The sequence below is a fragment of the Nasonia vitripennis genome, chromosome 5 (genome assembly GCF_009193385.2).
Source record: "Nasonia vitripennis strain AsymCx chromosome 5, Nvit_psr_1.1, whole genome shotgun sequence".
Taxonomy (NCBI): Eukaryota; Metazoa; Arthropoda; class Insecta; order Hymenoptera; family Pteromalidae; genus Nasonia; species Nasonia vitripennis.
Genome location: NC_045761.1, coordinates 15,516,751 through 15,537,891, shown reverse-complemented (window position 1 = coordinate 15,537,891; position 21,141 = coordinate 15,516,751). Strand labels below are relative to the sequence as shown.

General features: G+C 32.3%; 4 protein-coding genes across 12 annotated transcripts in view; 2 read left to right on the top strand and 2 right to left on the bottom strand.

Annotated features, from left to right (window-relative positions):
• The window catches only part of LOC100118502 (AP-3 complex subunit sigma-2), a 4,318-nt gene extending 2,450 nt beyond the window's left edge, over positions 1-1,868 (top strand). For 3 of the 5 annotated variants that reach the window (XM_031932920.2, XM_001600847.6, XM_032601154.1), the window contains one exon: positions 305-1,442. In XM_031932920.2, coding sequence (XP_031788780.1) covers positions 305-427 — 123 coding nt within the window. In that variant the 3' untranslated portion in view covers positions 428-1,442. Of the gene's footprint in view, positions 1-304; positions 1,443-1,472 lie in introns of those variants that run through there. The other 2 variants (XR_004345088.1, XR_001729388.3) reach the window with 1 other exon arrangement.
• LOC100118760 (GATA zinc finger domain-containing protein 1) lies at positions 486-8,243 on the bottom strand. 5 transcript variants are annotated; one of them, XM_032601153.1, is made up of 5 exons: positions 7,930-8,243; positions 2,770-2,854; positions 2,236-2,710; positions 1,946-2,148; positions 647-1,653 (listed from the first exon to the last, which is right to left on the bottom strand). In XM_032601153.1, exons 3-5 carry the CDS (start codon positions 2,560-2,562, stop codon positions 1,443-1,445), a joined length of 741 nt encoding a protein of 246 aa, XP_032457044.1. In that variant the 5' UTR covers positions 2,563-2,710; positions 2,770-2,854; positions 7,930-8,243; the 3' UTR covers positions 647-1,442. The 5 variants fall into 5 exon arrangements, with proteins under 5 accessions (XP_031788778.1, XP_032457044.1, XP_032457043.1 ...); XM_032601152.1 differs by lacking the exon at positions 7,930-8,243 and adding an exon at positions 3,038-3,542; XM_032601151.1 differs by having other exon boundaries at positions 1,061-1,653; positions 2,770-2,877; positions 7,930-8,030.
• On the top strand, positions 8,111-21,141 carry LOC100118725 (UDP-N-acetylhexosamine pyrophosphorylase). Its single transcript, XM_001602573.6, has 4 exons — positions 8,111-8,852; positions 10,483-11,022; positions 11,098-11,494; positions 18,463-21,141. Exons 2-4 carry the CDS (start codon positions 10,541-10,543, stop codon positions 19,009-19,011), a joined length of 1,428 nt encoding a protein of 475 aa, XP_001602623.1. The 5' UTR covers positions 8,111-8,852; positions 10,483-10,540; the 3' UTR covers positions 19,012-21,141.
• On the bottom strand, positions 13,264-15,873 carry LOC116417823. The gene is made up of 2 exons (XM_031932921.1): positions 14,522-15,873; positions 13,264-14,448 (listed from the first exon to the last, which is right to left on the bottom strand). Exons 1-2 carry the CDS (start codon positions 14,877-14,879, stop codon positions 14,426-14,428), a joined length of 381 nt encoding a protein of 126 aa, XP_031788781.1. The 5' UTR covers positions 14,880-15,873; the 3' UTR covers positions 13,264-14,425.

The following is a 21,141-nucleotide window of genomic DNA, read 5'->3' as shown; positions in this document are numbered from 1 at the left end:
AAAATACCTATGAAATTTTCAAAGCCTTTAACAATGTATACTATGTATGGAATATTATAATAAAACTTTGTTTCAAACTTTATTTTCTGTGACTGTTTCATCTTAACAAAATTAATTATCGTATATAAAAATAATTAAAGATTAACTAATCTTTTTGTTTGTACTTAACATATGCTACCTTTTTAATTTAAATTTTTTAATTTTTTTACTCAATGTATTTTTATTTTTCAATAATTGTTCATATGCATTAATAGTTGATTATTTAATTTATGACTTTATCCAATTTTTCATATAATGTGTACAGGCTGGAATAACAGCAGCACCAGCACGTGCAGTGTCAGCTGTGAAAAATATGAACATACCACAGCAAATCAAGGACATGAAGCTGCCTGATTTACCTCAGGCAATCAAGGACCTGAAATTCTGACCAGCCGTCACATCGCTAGCTCCTAGCTGACTGGTATCTACAACAATTTTTCACATACTTCAAATCACAAGAATTTATTTAATTCCTTTTGAAGACAATGAGAATGTCCCCAAGGTTTGTGACACTTCACTATGCATTTCGTTGTATACACTGTCTCGTCGTTATCAAGTTGAAGACTGGTGGTGACTTAATAGCATTTTGGAGGTGGTTTTTGAGAAATTTTTTGTGTATCTTATAAATTCGAATATGAAAAAAATGCACACATAAATTTTTAGCAATATATAGAACAAATTAATCAATGCTTTATAAAGAAACAGGTCACAGAGTACTTCAATGCTAACTATACAGAATCTATAAAAACTTTGTGAAATTATTTTTCTATGCCATTAAAAAAAATGCTTTTGAAACGTGCGCCTTATTCCGCTACAAATAGTCTTAAAATTCCTTGTATGGTAGATATAAAATAAAATTCAAGCACTTTTAATTTATATCTAACAAATTCATAACCTTTCTAAGACAAAATATACTTTTTTAAAAATATATATATACATATATAATTATATTAAAAATAATCTAGTTGTAATAAAATATGCAGGTATTGTGTAAATTTTCATTTAACTAAAGACTATACGATTAAATTTAAAAGGTATTTAAATTTTATATTGAATAAAAAAAAATTCGTCTTGCTTGAAATAAAATAAAATTTTAAATCGTCACAATCTTTTCTTTGACATTAAGTATATGATTATGTACACAATTCTTTTTATATGCTACCTATAATTAAAATGTTATACATTTATAATGCAAAAATATCTTCAGGATACTTTATAAAATTAGTGCATTATTCTACATTAAAATGTCATGTAACAATTATGAACAAAGCTAGCTTTTTTTCGAAAATTCTTGGAAAATCACCGCTAGTATTATTACAGTTAAATTACATCACAGTGTTATTTGTACATAGGTTCAAAATACAAATATGTGTAATATAATACTATAGTACTGTTGAAACAAATTATTTTTTTATATTTGCTTCGTTTGCTAGAGTTGTCCATACATAGCCACGACCTCCTTCAGCAAGTATAGGAGGATAAGGACTATTTTTCAACTTGTAATAGTCCGATGGTGCGTGCATAACAAATTCCATGTATTCCAACTTGCGTGGTAAGTCTTCTTCAGGTCCAATAATATATGTTTCTGGACTGAATCCATCCTCTGGAGGGGGACTGTAAAAACATTTAATGAAAACAATACAGATACATATGTTTTAGAGTATTATGTACAAGAATATAAAATTATGCATAGATTGAGATATTCTAAAATTGTTTAATAATATTAGAAAGAAAATACTAGTATAAACATGTTTAATAGAATTATGAAATTTTAACATTAAATGATATTTATTATGCTACTGTAAAATAGAAATAAAAATAAGCGTACTTTAATTCAGTTGTCATGTTATTTAATATTGTATGAAGCGTTAAATCTGGACAGAAACTGTTGATTAAGTGTAGTTACCTAGCTGTGGTAGGCAAGAGCCAAGTAACAGCTGCGCTTTTCTCACAATACTGATCAGTAAGTAGACCTCGGATTTGAGCATAGTAGATTCCTCCATCAATATCTTGCATTGATACTATATCACCAACTTGAAAATAAGAGCCTTTGTAAAAAACAAAATTACTTGTCACAGGAGTTGCAGTAGCAGCTGGTGATTTCATAGGCTGAAATGCATGCAGTAATAGAATAATATAAATGATGAAACATCAAAATAAATTGGACTAGCCAATGAAATAACTGAATTTAGGTACCGTCTTTTTGAAAATGTGCCTGCGTCCCTTGCCCTTGGGCACACTCTTGATGAGTATCTGCTGGCCAGGCTTGCCTGGAATAGTTTTACCATTGAATCTAGTAATCCTAGTACTTTTTCTCGCTGGTTTTGATTCCTGCTGCTCCTCTTCTTTGTTGTTATTATTATTAGCAGCACTAGAAGGTGCTTGGGCACCAGTAGCAGCGGCTGCTTTAGCCCTGTCCTTCTCGAGGCAGCCGTTGCAGAGGTTGCCAACGTCGGTGGCGTGCCAGAGCGGAGTCTCCCGGGTCCCGCATTTCGCGCACTCCGGCTTAATTCCCAGTGGCATTCGGCTTTGAATTTTCTTAGTTTCACTGCGTTTAAGCTTTTTCCTAATATACGATCCTTTCCTTATACATTACGGAAATGATACGAAATCGAAGTCGAGAATTTGGTCAATCTTTCAGCAGCGATAACACAGTGTGTTGTATATAATCCTGCAAGATGATGAGGTTAAGTTGTTTCTATTATATTAGCTATATAAATTAAGCCTTACTAGAAATTTGCTTAGCGCGCGTTGATGTTGTTGTTGTTGTTGTTGTTGTTGTTGTTGTTGTTGTTGAACTCTCTGAAGTTGCTCCCTATTTCCAATGTACAATGTACACTGCGCGTGAATTGATCCACGGTATTATTACTGTCGCCACGACTGTCGCTATGACAGCTACATGAAAACTCCTCCTTTGTTGACTATGGCCATGTGGTTTTTTTGTGACGGTCAGATTTGGTAGCAATACCGTGGATCAATTCACGCGCAGTGTACATACCTACTCAAAATTTTTTGATAACGCTCTGAACTCTGAATTGGTTCTATTATAGATTTATAGCTTCAATTCGATACTCTGGTCGATACTAATCGCTATCACCTGTTTGTAGATATGGACTAGAAACTAGATCCTTATAATAGCAAAATGCAGCGTTATACGTGCACACCTCTCGGGCTCTCGCTGCGCGCCCTATGGCAAGAATAGGTACTGAGCTATAATCCAGGTATATAATATAAACTATAACATTCAAATTAAATTGCGGGTGCTACAAGTTGGAAATTTAAATTTGAAGGCACACCTATATATAATATATAGGTCTGTACCTATTATATGGTACATACCAACTTTTTCGGGTTTTTAAACCGTTCCACGCCTGGAATCAATGATTGCGTGCACACGCCCGGTCGTATGCCAAACTGTTTTATGAGACATTTTAAATTCTCTTATGAGAATTTAATATAAAATAGGGAAAAATAAAACTAGCTACATATGGGTGGTTCTCTGTCAAATCGAAGATCAAAATTTTTTTTCTTCAAGCCACGGCAAATATGTTCCAGAAACAGTTTCCAATGCAACCGAATTTTTTCAGATTTTTAAATTACTTTTTACCAAAATTGTAGGGAGCTAAAGATGTCAATGTTGGCAATTTTTGGGTTTTCAGCACAAATTAATTAATTCATAGCTCCTCAGGGAAGCGTTTTTCGCTATAGACATGAATATACTTTTTTTGTAAAATTTTCTCACCTTTTCAATAAAAATACCCTTCAAGTTAGATATATGTCTTATAAGCCATTTAAACCTTAATATTGGTGCAAGTAAGATTTCGATCCGGACTACAACCACCAAAAAATTCATGGAGATACCTTTTTATAGTGCGAAAGTTCCTGTATGGGTCCCAGAATGGCAGAGACCCTGTATCTTTGGCTAAAAATGAAGATATTCATAAATTTGTTCTAAAATTATTAAAATTCATATTTAAAGCCTGTGGCAAAGCTTATGAATTGCTTGGAGCATTCCTAAAAAAATCACAAAATCATAGTCCGGATCGAAATCTTACTTTCACCAATATTAAGGTTTAAATGGCTTATAAGATATATATCTGACTTAAAGGGTATTTTTATTAAAAAGGTGAGAAAATTTGACAAAAAAAAAAAGTATTGTTATGTCTATAGCGAAAATCGCTTCCCTGAGGAGCTATGAATTAATCAATTTGTGCTGAAAACTCAGTAATTGCTAAAATTGACATCTTTGGTATAAAGTAATTTAAAAATCTGAAAAAGTTCAGGTACATTGGAAACTGTTTCTGGAACATATTTACCGTGGCTTGAAGAGAAAAAAATTTTGATCTTCGATTTGACAGAGAACCACCCATGCATTTAGCAACAATTCCGACAATAAAAATACTCTACACAATAGTACATTACGATACGTGCGACTTAAAGTTTATTTTACTATACAGAAAAAACCTACACAAGAATTAATTTTACTACACTGCAAAACTCTAGACAAATTTCTAAGCATTGTTGTAACAATAGTATAACAATAACTATCCCTGATAGCACGTACAGAACCGTTTTTAAACGTTAAAAAGCCCTCTTTGATGCCTAAATGATGCATAATTCAAAATTAAGTTAAAAACATTATACATTAGGGGAGAGGGGGCGAACTTGAACGCGGGGCAATACTATAACTTTTCTATAACTTTTGAGTAAAGCGCACCTACGCTCCGCCGGTAACATGTATGTCATATCTCACCAAAACCAACATTTGGATCGTCGGACTTTTCTGTAAGCAGCAGTTATGCGTGCAGGGCCAGTGAATAAAAAATTCTCGAACACTTTCTGTAACTTTTAAAAGTCAGGAAAAGTGTGAACACGCCAGTGTGTCTAAAAATTAATATTTTCGGCCTGTGAGATCTAAAAGTACACGTTAAAAGGGTGATTTTGACGCCGGGTCGCTTGTTGTACGTAAGTTTTAAGGCTAGATATTGACAATTGAATTTTTCAAAACCCCTGGGGATAGTTTGTACATCAGGTACGGGGCAATACTGTACATAAGATTAACATAGAGAGATATGGGCTCGAAATCCATTTTTTATAAACATGCTTTTAGTAATTTAATTATAGCTTAAAATGGTTCGTAGATACTAAAAAAAGATCAGTAAAAATGCGGTATGCTGAAAAAAGCTGTCAAATGCCGCATAAGCTGTGGTAAGAGATGACTGACCTATAGTAGCGACATGGGTTGCCAATATGATATAAAGCTTCATCTCCGTCACAGTGCTTACAACAATAATAAAATAAAGTTTAAAACATAATGTGTACAATTTTTTGATTCATTTTTTCACCCCATTCTGTATTTAAATTCAATCTCTATAATATTGCCCCGAGACCGTTATAGGATTGCCCCACCCCTGGGGCAATTTTATAAAACTTATGCTTCGTTAAAGTTGTAGACGGATTTTTACAGTGGCCTTTCAGGTAGCTGAAAATGTTTGTATAACTACTTTAATCCAAGTACTTGAAACCTAATTGATTGCTTTTTTATTTTCTTTTAACGATTTTCAAATATAAAGCGACAAAAAAGCGTTCAAGTTCGCCCCCCTCTCCCCGATATTAAGCATGAACACTTTTTCTCCGGTTCTCCAGTTCTCCGGTTCTGCGGTCCTTCAGGGTCACACTATCTATATATCTTAATTTTATTAGTATTAGAGTGACCTCTTTTGATTTTGCATCTCATTTGATCACCTATTTTACAGTGCGTATTGTTATATAAATATATATATTCAAATAACTTATTCAATGTAGGTATACAAAGTTTATAACGTATAAAATCGTGAATGATTCAATTTTAAAAAATGCATTACTTTTCTTTGGTCTAATCAATCTGCCTGGTATTTAACACCATTAAAAATGTTCTTTTCTTAAAACATTAATTTTAAATTTATGCTACTGTTTAATTAAATTTAAAAATACAGATTAAAAAATATTAAATTAAATGATTCATTTTACAATTGTTAAAATATATCTGTTCTCTTGCAGAATCTTATGACACAAAATTAACAATATTTTAAAAATATCAACTTTTATATAATTGAAAATTCAAAACCTAAGAAATTTATTTTAAATGCACTTATTTACAATGTACATGTTGAAATAAATCTCCATTGAAACACAACCGAGCGAGCGTCAGCGTGCGAGGTGATTATTGCTAGTTCATTTAATTACGTGCGATAGTTTGAACGGGTGGTCCTACAATTACCTTTACTTATATTATTTTTTTAACGATCATACCTCTCACGTATGTATTACGCCTTCAGAGTTCAGACATTGAGTACACAGAGTGGACACTGAAGATATACTTATATACCGCAATCAAAAATACGCTCCACAAACGTATTTTTCTACACGGAAAAATTCTTTACTGCAGATACTTTCATGACAAGAGTTAATTTAATTTCGCTGCTAAACTCTACACAATAAGCATAAAATACCCTGATATCACAGTACCGTTTTAAAACGTTAAAAAAACGTTTACTCTAAACCATTTTAACGATTGTAAATTTTAAACTAGTTTAAAAACGTTGGAAATGTCCACTTTTCGATTTTTAATATAATAATTAACCCTTTTGAAAAACATTTATATGGCGTTTTGAAAACGGTTAGATAACGTTTTTAAAACTTTTTATATAACGTTTTTATGGCGTTTATATAACGTTGTATAATAGTTTTTAAAACGTGCATAAAATGTTTGTAAAACGTTTTTGAAAATTGGTTGCCAGATTTGGAAGTACCATCCGGATGGTACCTAGTACCGATACTCGAATATTCGAATTCGAAATTTCTACGTGTTCTCTAGTCCATTTTCTACAAGGAAATGGACGGGCGCCTGTCAAAGTCGCCACTAAAAAAAGTTACCCGCGTTAACGCAAAAATTGCAAGTTACGAGATCTCGAAAACATGCGCCCAGTATCGATAATTTTAACTATTTCGGCTGTTACTATTTACTAATTACCTTCAACAAAAATAAAAGAATTTTAAGTTACTTTGTTCCTAAAATAGCCATCTATGATTAGGAATGGTCCCGATTCGATGTTTCGCGCAATAGTTAATTCGCGACATTAATATATAAAAAGTGCAATTTTCAATCCTCGTGAAATAACTTTTTACACACTTAATTTGAAATCCACATTTTCTTATTTTCCCTATAACTTTTGCTGTGATTAATTTAAAATAACGGTACCAAAATATGTTCATTAGACCACAAATATAACTGACTTAAAGTAGCTCTATCTGTTATTGGAAGCTGTATACATGAAATTATCCATACTGTGCACATCTTCCTTGTTTGATGTGCGCTGTACTGTAAACAAATTTCACATTTATATTATGCATTAAATTCTGATAAAAGTGCGCATAAATTGATTTGAGGAATATAAGAGTTTTCCTCATTAAATTTTATAATGTAATAATAGTATACTGTGTATCAAGAGCGTAAAGTAGGATTTTTTAGACCGAGTGTGGAGATTGAACAAAAGCTAATGAGTTTTATATATATATATATATATATATATATATATATATATATATATATATATATAAATTAAAATGGTGGAATGAGTGAGGGAAGTTTGGGTGAATAAATCAACGCAAAACACAATGAATTTCGCAGGAGAAAAAGACGACTTGCCTCGGCGTAGAGATAAAAGCCGGGACAATAGCTTTATTTTAGAAATAAGGAAATTATACAAAGAAAAGTGACTCTAGGATAGACTAAACAAAAAGAGAGAAACGCAATTACAATGTACGCTTATGCAAAAAAAAGAGAGACTCTACTATAGACGACAAGAGAGAAAGAAACGCAAGTAGCTTAATCCTATCGCCGCGAGGTACCTTTCGCACGCTGGAGAGCTCTCCTACATTATTCGCAGAAGGAGACGTGGACGACGCGACGTAAAGCCCTGGTCGCACGTTGGTGGGATGCACCTTCCTCGGTGGCAGGACGCCTCGACGTCTCGAGGGAACCAATCCTGGACCACGGGCAGGCCTTTTCAGCCCTGCCGCGTAGCTAGAACTCACACACTACGCAACGCACGGTAATACAATGATGACGACTCTATTCGCACGCAATTTATAAAGAGGCTTTTGCAATCGCAAGTGCAAAAGGCGTAATGTCAACTGACTACTCTAGTGGAGCTGTCAGAACTGAACTGCACGTGCTCCCGCGCAAACGGGTGATGCCCACATCAGCGCGCGCATGCGCTCGCCGCGATACGGCGCGAAATTCGAAATTCCCCTTCCCGCTCGTACATAACCCGAACAGAGATTGCATTATCCTATTTGTTTAGCGTGTTCGAAATGCCGGATTCTAGCACTAAATTAGAGCGTGCAGCGCGACAATCATCATTTCGCGAACACTGTATGCGACACTCTCAATTTCTCATGTTTATAATAGTGGGAAATTAAAGATCGAAAGGTCTCTGTAATTGTCGGTAATGTACCTAGCTTTATTAATTCGCCGCAAGGGGACGTCGAAAGACAAGGCTCCGTCGAGTGAACGCGCACAGCGATCGTTCTGCTGGTCTACTGTTATAGAAGCAGCGAACCACTTTTGATGCCCCCGGCTCAAAAGACTTTGATTTCCTCCTCTCTTTCGCCATGCTATGCCACGCTGGAGTTCATACGTGATCGTGCCTACGAGACAATAGCGTCAGAGACTTCATAGATATTCTGTTTAGTATAGATTTTCATTTCCAATTGTGTTTAATTAAAAGACTGATACATCGGCTCTGCGCGCAACGTAACAATAAAAAAAGGTAAGATGTTCTCCATATGTCATAGTTCACAGATGTTTTACCTATATGCTTACTTTACATAGAAGGGCGGAACGAATTTTAGCGACACGCGCAAACATTTCAAATACTACTTAAAACAAGCTGATTGGCCAAATCAATATTTGCGAAACAAGATATATCATACATATAATGAACGCTTGTTATTCATTCAAAAAGATAAGATTATTGATTTACACAACACTAATGACATCAGTTCTCTCAAGATATCTAGCTTTCACAGAACAAATAAAGAAAATTTTTAAAACAGGATGACAGAACATAGAAAAGAATTAAATCATAAATGATTGCATTGATTCTACATTGGCAGTTGTGTATGAAATTAAAGACAACAATTTTACATTTGAAATCAGAAAAATATCTATACTTTAGATTTTTACTCATAGTACCTTTATAGATTGAGTTTTCCCCGCTATCTTGTTCTTAAAAAACTAAAAAACAGCAGGCAACTGGATGTGTGGATAATAAATTAAATTTTCAAAAAAAAAAAAACAAGCACTAAAATTTTTCAATGAAAAGGACATCTAATGAACTTGATGTTGCCAGATGTTGAGTCTTAGTGATTGGCAGTCATACTTCTGCACCATAATAACAGCATTAAAAAGTGAATAGGACTTATCTCTGCAAAATTAAAAAATATTTTAATTCCTCTCATGATTATAAAATTCAATTAAAAAGACTAAAAATGTTATATTTGACAGATTTTTACTTTTACTAGATAATTAGAGAATTAGAGCGGAAAAGAGTGATTAATTTATAAATTGATTAAAATGTTAGATTAATAATAAACCCTGCATACTTTTTTTGACAAAAAGTATTAATAATGAATATTAAATGCATCAAATAATTTTCAGCTATTTGTACTGCTAAAAAATCAAGGAAAATAACATAATGAATAAAGTTATGTAGTGTTTATGAGTAACATTAATAAGAGAATTTCTGTTCAGTCCATTAGTTAACTTGAACACTAAACAAATTATTTTGCTGAATAGAAATTAGAGCTTGGCTAGAAGTACAGAAGAAAATGATTCATTGAAAATATTTGTCATTTTTAAATTCATGGAGTCTTAGGTAGATTTAAAATATCATTTTTAGTCAATTTCTAATCTTCTCAGAACATAACAACAATATAATCTAACAGTTCAAATTATTTTTTAATAAACATGCGTCTACCATAAGTCAGTCATAATTTTCAGTCTTTTGTGTGTACATACACTTAAATGTAATGGCATTTATTTTTATATTTTAAAATATCTAAAACAATAATCGGTAATTCGTAACCTACAAACACGCTTCAGTTAAGTAGTGAATTATAGATGTGTACGCGAGTATTCATAGGTGTCCAAGCCCTGTTAGAGGGCGCTGAAACGAGCGCGGAGGCCGCTGAGAGTTATACCAAAGTCACGCGATATGCAGCGGGAAGTTTGATCTTCTGGGAAAAAATATCAAAAATTTGCAAAACTTGATTGAAAATTAATTTTTTGAGATTTTAGACAAATTATTACACAGAAATATAATTTTTTTTCATTTTGCTATTGAACATGCGTTTGGAGCTGTAATACTATACTTTATAATCCGGTATACCATTTTTCAGAGGAACTGAAACGGCCAAGTTACTTACACATATCGCGCGTATTTATACGTAAAAGAAAATGTCCTATACAAAATTGAAAACATTATTGGAAAAACATAACCAGGAACATTTATTACAATTTTGGGATAATATATCCGAAAAAGAACAAGAATTATTAGTTAATGAACTAACCAGCTTAAATATTCCTGAAATAACTTCGATTTTTCATCGAGCAAAATCATCAGATGATGCAAAGGAACAGTTGATTGACAATAAAATCAAACCGATTCCTCCTAACACAATAGAATCGATTCAACAGTCTTCATCGGCAAAATTAGATTCCTACGAAAACATTGGTTTGCAAGAAATTGCGGATGGTAAAGTCGCTGTAATATTACTAGCTGGAGGACAAGGGACTCGTCTAGGTGTCGATTTTCCGAAAGGCATGTTCAATATTAAGTTACCATCTGAGAGGACATTATTTCATTTACAAGCTCTTCGCATAAAAAGTCTACAAAATCTCGCCAAAAGAAAACTGGGGAAAAGTAAAGACATTACTTGGTAAGTAATTTTCTGTCAAATTATAATAAACACACTCAAATGTAATAATTATTGACGATTTGCGTACTATTACAGGTATATAATGACAAGTGATGCAACTCATGATTCTACTGTTGACTATTTTGAAACGAATGATCACTTCGGTTTGGATAAAAATAATATAATAGCATTTAAACAAGGCACTTTACCATGTTTTAAGTTTGACGGAAAAATTATTTTGGACGATAAATACCGCATATCTAAAGCGCCTGATGGAAACGGAGGATTATACACAGCGCTGAAGAATGAAGGCATTATAAATGATATGAAATCTCGTGGCATAAATAGCGTACACGCATTTTCAGTAGATAATATTTTGGTGAAAGTAGCTGACCCAGTATTTTTAGGATTTTGTATTTCACGCTCTGCAGATTGCGGCGTAAAGGTTGTCAAAAAACGTTCTGCCGATGAACCAGTAGGCGTTGTATGTCAGGTAAGATATTCTTTCAAAAATCATACTTGTAGGAAAAATGTATAATCCTTAATATCTTTGTCGTATCGTCTATACGATAAGATTTAAGTACAATGATCGAGATAAGCAATAATATAACTTTATCAGAAAATCTGGATTAAGGCTATATTTTATACTCACGCGCTAATATCATAGCTCTCAACGAAGTTTAGCGCATCCCAAATTGCCGACGAAAACTAGCTAGCATTTTATGCTTTTACCTCGAAGTCTGTCAGATATCACGCCTTTTCACGCTAAGACTAGTACATTTCACAATAATACTGTTATAACAATTGATAATATTGAGTAAATCCAAAGCGGTACATACTAGCATCCACATACAAAGAGCCAGCTAGTATGAAAATTGTTGAATTCAGCTATAATAGTCCTAGTTTGTGCAGTAAACGGTGCTAGCCTTCGCGGCGAAAAATAAAATGGCCTACTCTTCGTCGGGAGTGACAATATGATGAAAAGCTGAGACTAATTATGACTACTCATTATTATTGTTCATCCATATAAAGGTTTTTTCCACAAAAGTTCAAGGCTTTAATTAAAGCATTTTTTCACTTTTATTTTTGTCTTTTAAACTTGGTGAAAATAGTCGTTTTTTCAAACATATTAGTATTAATTATTTGTAATTCTGGAATCGACATTGAAAATATATCGTCAGCTGTGTGGCGTAATTTTATGACTTATCAAAAAAATTTAAATACTTTAGCTTCATGAAACTTTTTTACGTGATTTTAGTACGTTATTTAATCCCACAAATATTTAAAATAATTTCAAAATGCAAACACTTTGTCATTGAGTTTTTACTTAATACTCAGCAAAGGAACGATATTTACTACAAATTGACTTTAAAAAAATTATTTTGAGTATCTGAGCAAGAGTACGAACAGTCCATATTTCAACTACCACTTCTACGTCATTTTTATTTATTTATTTATTTATTCATCCAGAGTAATAAATACATGTTATAGTTAACTCCAAGATATACTTGGTATATCTGGGTTAACTGACATCCTATAGAGGTAGACACAGCTACCTATACATAGGTCTGGTATATACTTAATAAAAAGATCTTACAAAACTAACTTACAAACTAAAAAACTAACAAAATGTAAATCTTACTAAGATTGCACTCTTTTTTTTTTTTTTTTTTTTTTTGTTAGTTTACAATATATGAGTACTGATCCATTTCTTTACCTTTTTCTTATTATAATTTTTCGAGATATCTAGATGTATTAGATTTGGTAGACAATTAAATACTTGTATCGCTCTAATGTGATTATTCTTATCACTAACAGCTTTAGAGCATTTTGGCGGTTTAATAAGTTTGTTTCTAGTTATACTATTTGATGTCATATGCTGATTCTAAAGTTCATTATAGTGATAGATAACACATTCATAAGCGAAAATTTGTTTAAGGTTTAATGGATTATTTTGATCAAATTTATTTTTGTTTATATAATTTTTAATATTCTATTCTGAGATCTTTGTAGTAAGTCTAGGTTGTTTTTGGACGCACCACCCCCATGCAATGTTTCCATAGGTTATTATGCTGTGGAAAAATGCATAGTATATAATTTTAAGAATATCGTTTTGCATGTACTTTGACAATTTATATAATATATATATATATATATATATATTAATATAAATTGGCAAAGTACATGCAAAACGATATTCTTTTATATATATAAAATATTTAGTTTTCTTTATTATATATTCAATATGCTTATCCCATTTTAAATTGAAATCAAAATTAATACCCAGATACTTATACTGTTCAACTCTGTTCAGTTCATTATAAATATTTTTATATCATTCTTTTTTGGAACACAGTAATTACCGACTGTCATATATACAGTTTTACTTATATTAAGAGATAATTTATTAAGCAACAACCAAGTAGATATATCCTCTAGGTACATATTCATTTTATTTTCGACTTTGGTCCAAGAACCATCAGTTGTATAAATAGCTGTATCATCAGCATATGAGATTGTACTTTCAGTCCTATCTACAAGTAGGTCATTGACATATATTGGAAATAAAAGTGGACCAAGAATTGTCCCTTGTGGTACTCCCGTAATTACTGTCTCATAACGGCTGTCCGCTGTTCCTATTCTTACGTTTTGTTTTCTATTACATAAGTAACTAGTTATTATTTTCTGCGCTTTACCCCTTATACCGTAGTTATACAATTTGTCAAGTAAAATAGCATGATTGACCGTATCAAAAACTTTAACCAGATCTAGAAAGGTAATTGCTATTGGTTTGCTTTTGTCTAGTTTACTGTAAATTATGTTCGTGATATAATTTAGAGCATCTTTGGTCCCTATATTTTTTCTAAAACCATATTGATTTTTGGCTAGTAGATTAAATTTGTCAAAGAAAGATTGGAATCTGTTATATATTATTTTTTCTAATATTTTTGCTAAATGAGTTTTTTTTACTTATTTTCATATTAATCAGACTTTTAGATTTTTCTAAGCAATCCTGTATTTCGTTTATTAAGTAGGCTGTAGCGGAGTTGGGATCATGCATTGTTTCTATGATATACCAATTTTTACTGCTAGTTATCCTCTGTAGTTTAGTGTAATTATAATAATGGCGAACAATCTCTGTTTTGGTTCAGGTGGTTTATCAAGCTTTAAGAAGATTGGGTAATGGTCGGTAAATGGGATCATAAGTTTGAATGATTTAGTGTCAATAGATTTAGTTTTTATATAGATATTGTCAATGCATGTTCCGCTTCCACTACCGTTCTTAGGTCTTGTTGTGTGTCTAAATCCTGGGGCAAAACCCTTTTTTAACATGTTATTTAATAGTTCTTGGCTATAATTATCTTCTTTCATAATATCTATGTTAAAGTCACCAATGATTAAGTGATTTTTAAGATTTTTTTTTCTAGAGAAGAGAGATCATGGCATCTGTAAAAAGATGATAATTGAACATTGCTATTGTTACTTAACGTTATTCGTTTGTTTAATATTTTGAGTTTACCTATTTCTATCACTTCTGTTGTTTCTGATATACCATCCTGTATATAAACTACTACCCCATCATTTTGATTTATTTTACCATTATTGTAATACAATTTATAACCTTTTAGTGTAAAAATTTGGCAATTAAACATCTTCCACGTTTCTGTACATACTATTATGCTAGGTTTAATCTTCAAACTCTTAATAAAAATTTCCAATTTATTAAAATTGGCATTTAGACTTCTGATATTTAGATGTAAGATATAACTGTCATTTTTGTATAAATTCTTATTAAGAGTTTTCAGATCAGGATATGATATTTCTTCCTGTAATACTTCCTTTTGTAGCTCTTCAATGAGGTCGATGTGTTGCTCCATTATTTATCTCGTTGCGTTTTTGTCCTTAAAGGTAGTATTGGTGCACTAGTGCTTATAGTTGCGAATTCTTCAGAAGCTTACTTGGCGATTTAATTGCCGTAGTGGTTTCTTTGTGGATTTCTACCTTACCTAAGTATTTAGATATAGTAGGTCTCATAGGATAATCAGTCATATCTATGTATCTGTTTATCTTACTTTTTAATATTGCACATTTCTCTGTGTCATTGGCCATATGATTAACCTCAAACTTTGTCTTATATTTAGAATTGCTGAAGAAACAATTGATACGTGTAGAATTACTTGAATTATCACATTGCATAGTTAAATGCTCTCCTGCGCATTTGTATCGTTTTCATTTTAGTAACAATATACCTGTGACCAGATAAGGCTTAGATTTCAAAGTACTTGTTTGTAAAACTAATGAATACAGCTCAATTTTTTTCTGGAGCTTTTACGGAGCACCAAACATGTTAATCATGCCAGAATTTATAACGTTCTGGCCTTCTATCATGTTTCTTGACGACGGTGTAGCCTCACTCTATTCACATGGTGTGTAAAGCCGCTGACAAGATTTTTTATCGTATAAAAGTTTATATTTCTACATTTTTTAATGAAGCTCCATAAGAGCCCTGTGTATATCGGAGACTTTCTGGCCGCCATCTTTGTTAATCTTCAAGCGCGCGAACCAAGTTTAAACTCCCAATAGGTGCTACCATGTAGATGGTAGTGAGGAAAATGCTAATGCCTCAGAAATTAATCATTTTTAATACTTTCACTAAACGAAAGGATATAAAAAAATAATACTTATTAGCATTATAATAGACCCCATTTTCCCGACTACCATCCGCGTTATAGCACATATCGTCGCTCCCTACGAAGAGTATAGCACTGTTGAAATTTCTCGTCATAAGTAGCACAACTCATGATTTGAAAACTAGCACAACTCAAACTTTGAACAATCAATTTCTATAAAAATTTCCCGAGTTTTGCGAAACTGTCCCTATTGAACATTTTTAAATATTCACAATTTACAACTTTTTACTGAATTTAAAATTGTTTTCCCAAATACAAACATTTTTTACAAACATTTTTTTAAATTATTCACTTTTTTAGAAATTTTCGAAACTTTTTAAAACTGTGAGATTTGTCTGTCTTTGTCCAAGGTTTTCATGGACTTAACTAACCCAATAATTCAATAAAAACGTAAAATACTCACATTTTAAGTAATATAAATCGCAAGTTGTGCTAGTCTTCGCGGGAAATACGTGAGTTGTGCTACTCTTAGCGGCATTTCTGAACTGTGCTACTCTTCGCGGCAAATCGTGAGTTGTGCTAGTTTTTGTTTGAAAATTTGAACTGTGCTAGTCTTCGTACGGAGCGACGATATTTAGTCGGAAGTATTTAGAACTAAATATATTTATGTAATTAACTAACATACTAAAATCACGTAACAATGTTTTATGAAGCTGAAATATTTAATTTTTTTTTAACAAACTGACGTCGTCACATATCATATATAAAAATTACATTAGTAGACTTCACTTTACATCCTGTCTCAGGCCAAAAAATTAATTTTTTACGTGAAAAACATTGGCAATGATAAATTGGTTTCTATTGACTTTAAAAATATCACGTTTTCCTTTTGAAACTTATTGCGATATAATTATTGAGATAATTTTTTTAATCGATGATTTTAGCTGGCCTAAAAAGTAGTGGGATCAAATAGTAAAATGTTAGTTATTTATTTTTAAAAGATTCATCACATATTATTGTTTGGTAAAACTTAGTACTTTCTTAATATTTCCTTAAGGTTTTGATAGGCAATAAAAACCAATTCATTATTCTTTCTAAGGCGTTATACAAGCTTGCATATAAAATACTTGGTTATTTTTAGTTAACATTATACAGTGCGATTACCGTGTGCAACGGTATGACTTGACTCCATCGTATGCAGACTTTCTTATCGACAAGACAACACACATACATGTGCAAATCCAGAAAAAACCGGACACATTTGGGGGTCTGAGTGAACGAAATTGAAATTTGAGGGCACACCTCCCAGACCAACTTTTTTGGGTTCTTTAGACCACCCAGAACCCGAAAAACTTTAGGTTCCCGCGATTACGAAATACTTATTTTTTTGCCGGGCACTTAAAATTCTCTTATGGGACTTTAACATGGGAAAAATAAACCAAAATTAGCCATGGTTCAACTTTAACCACTCAGTGTCTGAAGGCGCAATCCAAAAATGTGTATTACTAGGATCGAAGTATTGAAAGAGAGCTTTAATTCGAGGGCTGGTGAGTTAAAAATAATTGCCTAGGTAAAAAGTTGTCTGGACTTGAAAATAGCGAAAAATCATGAAAACTTGGATTTTTTACGAAAATCAGCGATTTTTCCCATTTTTAAAATCCATATAACTTTTGATCCCATCCGTCAATTTCAACCATACGGGGCTCAAATTAAAGCTCTTTTCTTCCAATTTCGCTTTCATAAGAATCAAATTAAACATTTTACCGGTTTCATCAGCTGTATATATAACAACGAAAAAGATAAAAAAAACAGCTATAATTGATGGGCATATATATAATTTGAGCCCCGGATGGTTGAAATTGACGGCTGGGATCAAAAGTTATAAGGATTTTAAAAATGGGAAAAATCGCTGATTTTCGTAAAAAAACCAAGTTTTCATGATTTTTCGCTATTTTCAAGCCTAGACAACTTTTTACCTAGGCTCTTTCAATACTTCGATCCTAGTGATACGCATTTTTGGATTGCGCCTTCAGACACTGAGTGGGTAAAGTTGAACCATGGATAATTTTCGTTTATTTTTCCCATGTTAAAGCACCATAAGAGAATTTTAAGTGCCCGGCAAAATAATAAGTATTTCGTAATCTCGGGAACCCAAGGTTCATCGGGTTCTGGGTGGCCTAAGGAACCCAAAAAAGTTAGTCTGGGAGGTGTGCCGTCAAATTTCAATTTCGTTCACTCAGACCCCCAAATGTGTCCGGTTTTTTCTGGATTTGCACACATACGTACATACTCAAGAAGTATCAGTTTCTCTAAACATCCTTTCTTTCGTTCTCTCGAACCGTCGATACATTTTTGCCTCATGAAGTCATTTATTCCAACAATGTTGCACCCCAGTAAATGCAAGAAGAGTAATTTCTTCGGATATCTTGATGTCTGAAAATGCTTGACTGCGGCGAGGCTCGGCCGATAACAGATTCAGTGCAGTGGGCGGAAAATGTGCCTGAATGCACGCGGAGCGTGCGTAAAAGTGCATTTTACGCACACTGTATCGAAAATCTATATTTTTGCCAATTAATGACATTAATGTTTCTTTGTAAACGTAGACTAGATTCTATCGATCATTGCAAGTTGAATTTACAAATTATTAAATCAGCCAATGTTTGGAACACCCTAAAATTTTCAATTATTTTTAACAAAACAATTTTGTTTGCAATGAAATCTGCCTTTGTCAAGATGCACACTAAAATGTCTCCAGAGCATTGGCTGATAAAAACTACATAGCGAGTAATCAATTTAATAATTTTTTTTAATGATTTTTAAATGTTTGCAGGTTGACCAAAAATATAGAGTGGTCGAATATAGTGAAATTTTGCCTAGCACAGCTGAACTTCAAAATGATAAAGGTGAATTGGTTTTTAACGCAGGAAACATTTGTAATCATTATTTCACAGTTTCATTTTTGGATGAAATCGCAAACAAACATGAAGATTCTTTAGATTTACACATTGCCAAGAAAAAAATACCATTCCTAAATGAAAGTGGGAATAAAATAAAGCCGGACAAACCAAATGGAATAAAAGTTGAAAAGTTCGTGTTTGATGTATTTAAATATTCCAATAACTTCGCTGTTTGGGAAGTTATACGAGAAAATGAATTCAGCGCTTTGAAAAATTCTAATGAAGCAGGGGTTGATTGTCCTTCAACTGCACGCTCTGACATTTTAAATCTCCACAAAAGATGGCTTTTAAATGCTGGAGCAAAAAGTGTAGAAGGTGATGTTGAAGTTTGTCCATTGGTATCATATAATGGAGAAAATTTGTCGGATTTAGTAAATAATAAATCTCTGCGAGGGCCTCAGTGTTTAATGTCAAGTGATTAGCTTTGATTATACGTATTAGCTTTCCTTGTGACTATTGTACTAAAGTACAGTAATAGTTTTTTATATTAAAAAGAGTTTGATATTGAAACAATATGATAGCACACTTAGATACTTTTTATTCGTTCAATACCGGAGGTCGCGATGAATTTACTTCAACTTCAAGTCTGTATACATAATCTTTTGGATAATCATACAAAAAAGTTAAAGTGTGATTGATAAAATATCAATCTATGGCTGATAGGAAAAATAACATAAGTCTACTTTTCGTGTCTTTAAGAAAAAATGGTTTCAATAATTTTCAGATTTATATGTAAGATCGGAGCAAACAAAATTAGACGCGATACGGTACAGATCAATTCATACATTCAATACACGTATCCACACGGCAGCCTTTAAAACGTCTTGTGTTATCAGGGGGTGCTATAACCAGATTATATACTTTTTGTCGCAAAAGTATGTTTTTTTTTTTTGTTGTGCCAAAAACTCTACCCTTATTGACACTGTGGTTCTTGCCGGGCGAGGGTGAAATTTTGAAAAATAAAGATTTAAAAGGAAAAAATTACGAATTGATTCACAAAGGAAAGGTAAAACATAAAGTCCTAAAATATTTTTGTTTTTAAACTTTTTCATTTCAAAATCTCAGTTTATAAATTTTAAATTTGTAATCTTATCGAACGAATTATCGAAACGCACATTGCAATAATTATTGCGAGGCAATCGGTACACCACCCATACAACGTTACACAAATGAGTTTTTAAAACAGTTTCAAAATTGTGCTTCGAGTCTACAAGTTTAAAAAAAAAACTACAGGACATAAGTCCATTATATTGTTTTTTTTCATAATATTTACTGAAGTCAGGTCGATACTATTCATTATTTTTCCGAGGTAACCTTTGCAATGTACGTCTGGAAACAAGTTAAAAGGAAGCATTACGTTGTAAATAAACAAAACCACGTCCTAGAGTAACCAATAGCATATCAAAACTCCCGATATTTTCGTACGAAAAAGGCCTATTCGAAGTTATGAAATCCATAGTTATCCTGATTTTCACGAAAAGTTGACTTAAGTCATTTTAGTTATCAGCCACAGGTATACACGCACACACAAACACTCGCGCGCGCACACACACACACACGTGTGTGTGTGTATTGAAACATTATATAGCATTGGTAAAAGAAGTACTTTTTAATATGCATGCACACATTTATATCTTCATGATAACAAAATCTTGAGCATTAATAAGAAGTAAATATGCAAAACAACAGTTTTTGCACCCGGGTGTAGATAGAACGAAGCTAATGTAAAAAAACCGCTGACGATTATTTGGAACGTAGCTTCCTCCAACTAAATGTATAGTTTCAATAGATAAAATATTGTCCGAATATTAATACTTTTTTAAAATAATTTTAATCTTAATTATCTTACTGTATGATCTATACAGGGTATACAGGGTGTGAGACAAAGAATTTGAATCTTAATATCTTATAACTGATCGGTTTTATAAGCTGCAAAAAGAACCTAGCCGAGGTGATTAAAAGATCAATATTTTCCTAAAATTTCAACTCAATTTAAGCCTTTTTACTCCCGTAATCGTACGACATATAGAAAATCCAATTTTTTTAAATTTTTATTAGTTTTTATTGTTGTACATTTTTTCAGAAACTTTGATGATTTAGTTCTGAAGATATTAATTTTTTTGAAAAAATTAGTTTTTTTATCATAACAATTGAACGGAACAATCAATCTGGAAAATTTTTAGTCCGAATCATAAAAAAAATTCCGAATTCAAAATCAGAAAACATACATGCATGCTAAATTTTATTTAGCATGCATGAACCCGTAAGGACATTTTCTAAAAAAGTATGATTCGAACTCCAAACGCCTCCAAATACGTTTTTATAAAGTATATTATATATTATATTTATAAGCGAAACTGAAATTTTACTATCACAAAGCTTCCTCTAGAAGGAAGCAAAAATGGCAAATCTATCAAACATCCATAAAAATCAATGTAGTATTAAAAAATGTTACTTTTTATAATATTATATTTTTATAACTATTTTTATATTGTTATTGGTTACAAAAATTGTACTTTTTATAAAAATAAACCGTTTCTTAATAATGGCAA

What these genes read in the sequence shown, in the direction of transcription:
- LOC100118760 (XM_032601153.1), bottom strand. Translation starts at nt 2,562, where the DNA reads ATGCCACTGGGAATTAAGCCGGAGTGCGCGAAATGCGGGACCCGGGAG. An exon ending in GGCACATTTTCAAAAAGACG is followed by an intron (nt 2,149 to 2,235) that starts GTACCTAAATTC and finishes CATGCATTTCAG; the next exon opens with CCTATGAAATCACCAGCTGC. An exon ending in CTCTTGCCTACCACAGCTAG is followed by an intron (nt 1,654 to 1,945) that starts GTAACTACACTT and finishes ATGTTTTTACAG; the next exon opens with TCCCCCTCCAGAGGATGGAT.
- LOC100118725 (XM_001602573.6), top strand. Translation starts at nt 10,541, where the DNA reads ATGTCCTATACAAAATTGAAAACATTATTGGAAAAACATAACCAGGAA. An exon ending in AAAAGTAAAGACATTACTTG is followed by an intron (nt 11,023 to 11,097) that starts GTAAGTAATTTT and finishes GTACTATTACAG; the next exon opens with GTATATAATGACAAGTGATG. An exon ending in CAGTAGGCGTTGTATGTCAG is followed by an intron (nt 11,495 to 18,462) that starts GTAAGATATTCT and finishes AAATGTTTGCAG; the next exon opens with GTTGACCAAAAATATAGAGT.
- LOC116417823 (XM_031932921.1), bottom strand. Translation starts at nt 14,879, where the DNA reads ATGGAGCAACACATCGACCTCATTGAAGAGCTACAAAAGGAAGTATTA. An exon ending in AACAGAAGTGATAGAAATAG is followed by an intron (nt 14,449 to 14,521) that starts GTAAACTCAAAA and finishes ATCTTTTTACAG; the next exon opens with ATGCCATGATCTCTCTTCTC.